Source organism: Sinocyclocheilus anshuiensis, unplaced genomic scaffold, assembly GCF_001515605.1.
Source record: "Sinocyclocheilus anshuiensis isolate Anshui unplaced genomic scaffold, SAMN03320099.WGS_v1.1 scaffold709, whole genome shotgun sequence".
In the NCBI taxonomy this organism is placed as follows: domain Eukaryota; kingdom Metazoa; phylum Chordata; class Actinopteri; order Cypriniformes; family Cyprinidae; genus Sinocyclocheilus; species Sinocyclocheilus anshuiensis.
In genome coordinates, this window is record NW_015540926.1 from 858211 (window position 1) to 864014 (window position 5804).

General features: G+C 32.2%; 1 protein-coding gene across 1 annotated transcript in view; it reads left to right on the forward strand.

Moving 5' to 3' along the window:
* The window catches only part of kndc1 (kinase non-catalytic C-lobe domain containing 1), a 67120-nt gene that overhangs the window by 49166 nt on the left and 12150 nt on the right, over positions 1-5804 (forward strand). Inside the window, exons 16-20 of the mRNA XM_016487320.1 lie at positions 634-896; positions 3328-3421; positions 3518-3615; positions 4961-5139; positions 5232-5342. Of these exons, the coding sequence (XP_016342806.1) occupies positions 634-896; positions 3328-3421; positions 3518-3615; positions 4961-5139; positions 5232-5342 (745 nt within the window). The remainder of the gene's footprint in view (positions 1-633; positions 897-3327; positions 3422-3517; positions 3616-4960; positions 5140-5231; positions 5343-5804) is intronic.

The window sequence follows — 5804 nt, forward strand, 5'->3', positions numbered from 1 at the left end:
TAGATAGATAGATAGATAGATAGATAGATAGATAGATAGATAGATAGATAGATAGACGGACGGACGGACGGATGGCTAGACGGATAGATAGATGGATGGATGGATAGACAGATAGATATTGCATGGCATGTTTGTTACATTTAAGCATGCATTTTTCTCATATTACAGTATATTACACATATATGCATATCTCATATTACATATGACTTCATCCAAAATAATAAAAAAAAAAATCCTTTGTTTTCTCCTTTCTTTAATCTTTTCCTGTCTAGTTTGTACTTATTTGAACAATGCTTGAAACTTGGTTTTACGAGCACTTCCTTTGTCTGTTTGCCTCTTTAAGATGAATCACTTTATGTATTTCCCAACTGTAAGTCACGTTGGAAAAAACGGTTTGCTAAATGAATAAATGTAAATATCAATGTACAGTAATGAGAGTGGGGTATTTATTTTTTATTTTTTGCTACGAACAATGAGAATTTTAGAATAAATGTGTGAAATGAATATGAATATAATCTGAATGTAAAGGTCACAATGCAAATAAATTCTAATAGAAATAGTGTTGGTTTTGGGGTGCGATGTGATGGAGTCAGGTTCAGTGTGTGTGTGTGTGTGTGTGTGTGTGTGTGATAGAGCTGATGGATCTGATGGCTCCAGACGGTGGCGCTGCAGAGTGTGTTTGTGCAGCTGAAGCGCGGCTCGCTCCCGACACGGACGACTGTGACTCTGTGATGTCTGAGCGGACGCTCTCGGTCTGCAGCGGTCCTCGGCTGGCCCCGCGCGGCTCCTGGGCTCTGGCTCTGTACGGGGACGACTGCTTCGGTCTGGATGTGCTGGAGTACACACAGAAACTCAGCAGTCACAGCCAGTCGCCCACGCTGGAGGACAAATCACAGGTATCTAATCTTTCCTCGCATGGGTCATATTTTACCCCCAAATCTAAAGAAGAAAAAAAAAAGAAGACATATTTTTAATAAAATTAAGCATGCTCTTAGAACCATTAAGATGTTTTTTTTTGGAGCATCACATTATTTTCATGACAATTAAACACATTTTCACCACAATTATCAGTTTTGTTTTTTGTTTCTTTGTAATTATTTGTATTCTCAGTGGTGACTGAGAATAATTAAAAAGCATTAAAAGCAAAATATTAAAAGCAGTACAATAGCGCATAAATAAAATAGAAATAATTTACAATTTAAATAATTTATCAGTGTTATTTTAGTACCATTGAGATACTATTACAGTTTTTAATATTTTAAAATAGATTTAATGTTTATATTTTCTGTTTTCACTATAATTTTAGTTCACTTTTTAGTACTTTTTTTTTTTTATAGTTTTTATTCATTTGTATTTATTTGTTTTAGTTTATTTAGTTTTATTTATTTTTATTACTTCAGGTTAAACTAAATGGAAATGAGAAATGGTGCCTTGGCAATTAGCTGAAATAAAACAAGCTTAATTTAATTTAATTTAATTTAATTTAATTTAAAATGTATTTAGTTTCAAGTGATAAATGTTTTTATGATTTTAGGGTTAATGATCCTGTAATATACTGTTACATTATATATATATATATATATATACATATATTAAACATTTAGCGTGAAAATAATTGCATGAAAATAATGTCACAATGCAACACATTTTATTTTATGCAATATAATTTCCTAGTTATTTCTTTAGATTTTGGGACAAAATATGATCACCATTTCATAGAGCCAGAGTTTTTCCAGGTACAGTATCCTGAACCATCTTTATTCTCATCAGAAGAGCTTTATTGAATAAAGAACTTCCATCAATCATATTTTGAAAGAACCGCATGCATCAAACATTCAGAAACAGGAGCAGAATATGGACAGTGTGCATTTTGATTTGGTTCAAGTATAGCATTAGATATGTGCATGATAATATCTAATATTTAGAGCAGAATATGAGCGCTCAGTGTGTGTGTGATGCTTTGATGGTGGTCGAGGGCTGTTTTTCTGAGGCGCTCTACAGGAGGAGCGGAGCTGCAGTCGGACTTCAAAGCGCTGACCATTGACCTGTTACCATAGAGACAAATACAGACAGTTCAGATCACAGAGTCTGCATCCTGATCACATGCACTACTGATCTAAAGTTTGGAGTCAGCAAGATACTTTATTAATAAGCAAGGATGCATTAAACCGATCAAAAGTGACATTAAAGACATTTCTAATGTTGCAAAAGATTTCTATTTGAAATAAATGCTGTTCTTTTGAACTTTCTATTCATCTGTGAATCCTGAAAAATGAAATGTATCACCGTTTCTGCAAAAATATTAAATGTTTTAGACTACATATAAAATATAATATCAAATAGGATCATGTGACTCTGAAGACTGGAGTATACTGATGCTGTAAATTCAGCTTTGATCACAGAAATCAATTACATTTGAACATATATTCACATAGAAAACAGTTATTTCCAATTGAAATAATATTGTACAATTTTTACTGTATTTTTGATAAATAAATGCAACCTTGGTGAGCAGAAGATGCTTCATTACATTAAAAAAACGTACTGACCCCAAGGTAATACCAAACATCTTCATCACGTTGGCTTCATATTGTTTATCCTAGAAATCAAGATCAATCTGGTTCTGAAAAGCCCACCTACGCAGCTAAAACCAGCTTCTGATAGAAGGTGGTTTTACTTTGTTTCTCCAAGCCGTCATTTATGGTCATTATGTGGTCATTTTCGTTACTAAATCAAAAAATAAATAAAAAAAAAATTTAATGCAAGATTTCTCATTTTTAGCGTAGTTTAACTTGATGTACTAAAATGAAAACTACATTTTAACAATAAATAAATTATAAAAAAATATATATATATATAAAAAAAATAAACTGTGTAGTCTTACGTGGTTTTGGACCCGTATCCGGGTCTGCAGAGTTTAAGAGGTTTTAAACAACTACTAAAATTACACATTTCAAACTTCAAAAATTGACAAAACTTTAAAATTAAAATACATGGAAAATATATAAATAAAAATGTATTCAAAATATTAATAAAAGCTATAATAGTATCTCAATAATATTAAAATAACACTGGTCTAGATGGTTGATTGTGGACTAGTTAGTTAAGTTAGTTAAACTGGTTAGTGTTGGAAACCCTGCAACAAAGCAGCTGCCATGTTTCAAAGCACAGATTCGTGGTGAAGTTGGTGAAACTGGTGAAATAAAAACGCTAATCCTGTGTTCTGTTGTCTGTGAATGCAATGCATGGTTAATTTGCATGTATTTCCAGTTTAGTTGAGCATCAAGATCCAGTTGTTGATCTTTTCTTATCATTGCTCTTAAACAGGAGCTTCACCAGCAGCTGATTATTGAGAGCAGAAATCTGAAAAAGACCAGTACTTTCTACCACAAGCTGATTCAGCAAGAGAGGAAAAATAAAGGTAGAACAAACAGAAAACCTGCCGCTTGTGAATTCTGCAGCAAAGCTGTTCCTCGTTCCTCACTTGTGTGTTTGAGCTGCTCGTCTCTCTTTCTAGGTTCAGACACAAAGGTGATGGTGTCTAAAGTCAAACTGCAGTTGGACGAGCTCAGAGAAAAAGTTGAGTTTCTGCAGTCTGTCAAGAAATATCTCCAGGTTTGTGCCAAAGCACACGCTGCGTTTCCTCTGCTGTGGGTTTGAAGACTTTTCTAAGCAATCATATTCTACATTTACATTTATTGGATGCTTTTATCTTAAGCAGCCATGACCTTGATGTTGTCAGGAACTTCTAAATAATAAGAACTAGAGATCTGACTGTGAAGTGAAATCTGTTTGGATGAGCCAAATTCAAGCCTTTGAAAAACAGAATTGCTTGATTGGTAAAATAATAGTTTTTAATAATAATAATGATGATGATGATGATGATGATGATGATGATAATAATAATAATTATTGATTGATATCTATTCAAATCGATTAATATCACTATCAGTTTATAATGAATTGGATAATAATGATAATCTATTAAATGTATTATCAATAAACAATAATAATCTAATAATAATGGTAATAATAATAATAATTATTATTATTATTAATTTATAAATTATATAACAATCATCATCATCATCATCTAATTTATTCTAAATTAATAGTAATAACAATAATCTTTTAATAATAATAATAGAATATTAATATTATCAGTTTATAATAAATTATATAATAATGGTAATCTAGCTAATTTATAATACATTTAAATACTACTACTACTACTACTACTAATAATAATCTATTAATAATATTAATAGTTTATTAATAATAGTGTATAATATAAGAGATAATAATAATCATAATAATAATCATCTAATTTATAAATAGTAATAATAACAATATTATTTTAATAATATTAATAATAATAGAATATTATTGTTATCTATTTAGAATAAATTAGATAATAATGGTAATCTGTCTAATTTATTCTTAATAATAATAATAATAATAATGTTATCAGTTCATAATAAGTTACATAATAATGGTAATCTATCTAATTTATCATGAATTAAAAAACGAATCTATTAATAAAAATAATAACAACAACAACAACAACAGAATAATTGCAATAAACAATAATTTCAACAATTAAACAATTCTATTTAACCCTGGCTTTAAATTTGGCTTATCCAATCAGATTTCACTTCACAGCTCTTAGTATTTATCCAGTATTTAAAAGTTTCTAAAATCACCAAGGCCATGGGCTTGATTTTCAACACTGTGAACCTTAAATAAACTGCAAGCCGCTTAAAATTAACACATCTTTGTAAATAAATGTCAAATGTATTTTAGTGATTAGTTATTGTTGTTTTTTTGTTGTTGCCAGAAGCTTTTTATATTAGCAGTGAGCCATATGAGGCCATGCATGGTGATTTTACCAAGTATTTATAATTGCACAAGTGTCGTGTGATTGAGTTTGTAGCGCAGGTGTTTTGTGTTGGTGTTGCAGGTGTTGTCTGTGGATCAATGGGGTTTGGCGCTCTCTCTGCTGCCCTCTCTGGCTGCTTGTGGAGCTGCACCTCTGGACGATCCTGCGCTTCTGCACGTTCTGTGTGAGCAGCGCCGGGGCAAAGGCTGCCCGCTAGTGACCGCCACCGCCAGAGGCCTCATGGCCTACCTGTACGCCAGGTACTGAGTGTGTATGACTGCAGCGTGTTTTTATCAAATGATTCTGCCACTACTGTAACCCTCGTCACACACGTCTGTTCTGACGCTAACAGGAACGCTCACTGCGAGGGGTTTATTCAGCAGTTTTTCTACACGTATCGCTACTTCTGCACCTCGGAGGAGCTTCTGCGGTTTCTAATGGACACATTTAACAGCACACTGGGGTACGAATAAATAAATATGAGCACTGTAACGCAATGAACTAGAAAAGCTGAACTGCTCAAGAAATACTTTGCTGTTGGCTTGAAAATAGTTTGACAGTTAGATTGAATGTTATACAGGTGCATAGATAGATAGATAGACACAGACAGACAGACAGACACAGATAGATAGATAGATAGATAGATAGATAGATAGATAGATAGATGATAGATAGATAGATAGATAGATAGATAGATAGATAGATAGATAGATAGATAGATTGATAGATTGATTGATTGATATTCAGATAGATAGATAGATAGATTGATTGATATTCAGATTGATTGATATTCAGATAGATAGATGATAGATAGATGATAGATAGATAGATATATAGATAGATAGATTGATAGATAGATAGACATACAGACAGATGATAGATAGATAGACAGACAGACAGACAGACAGATAGACAGACAGACAGA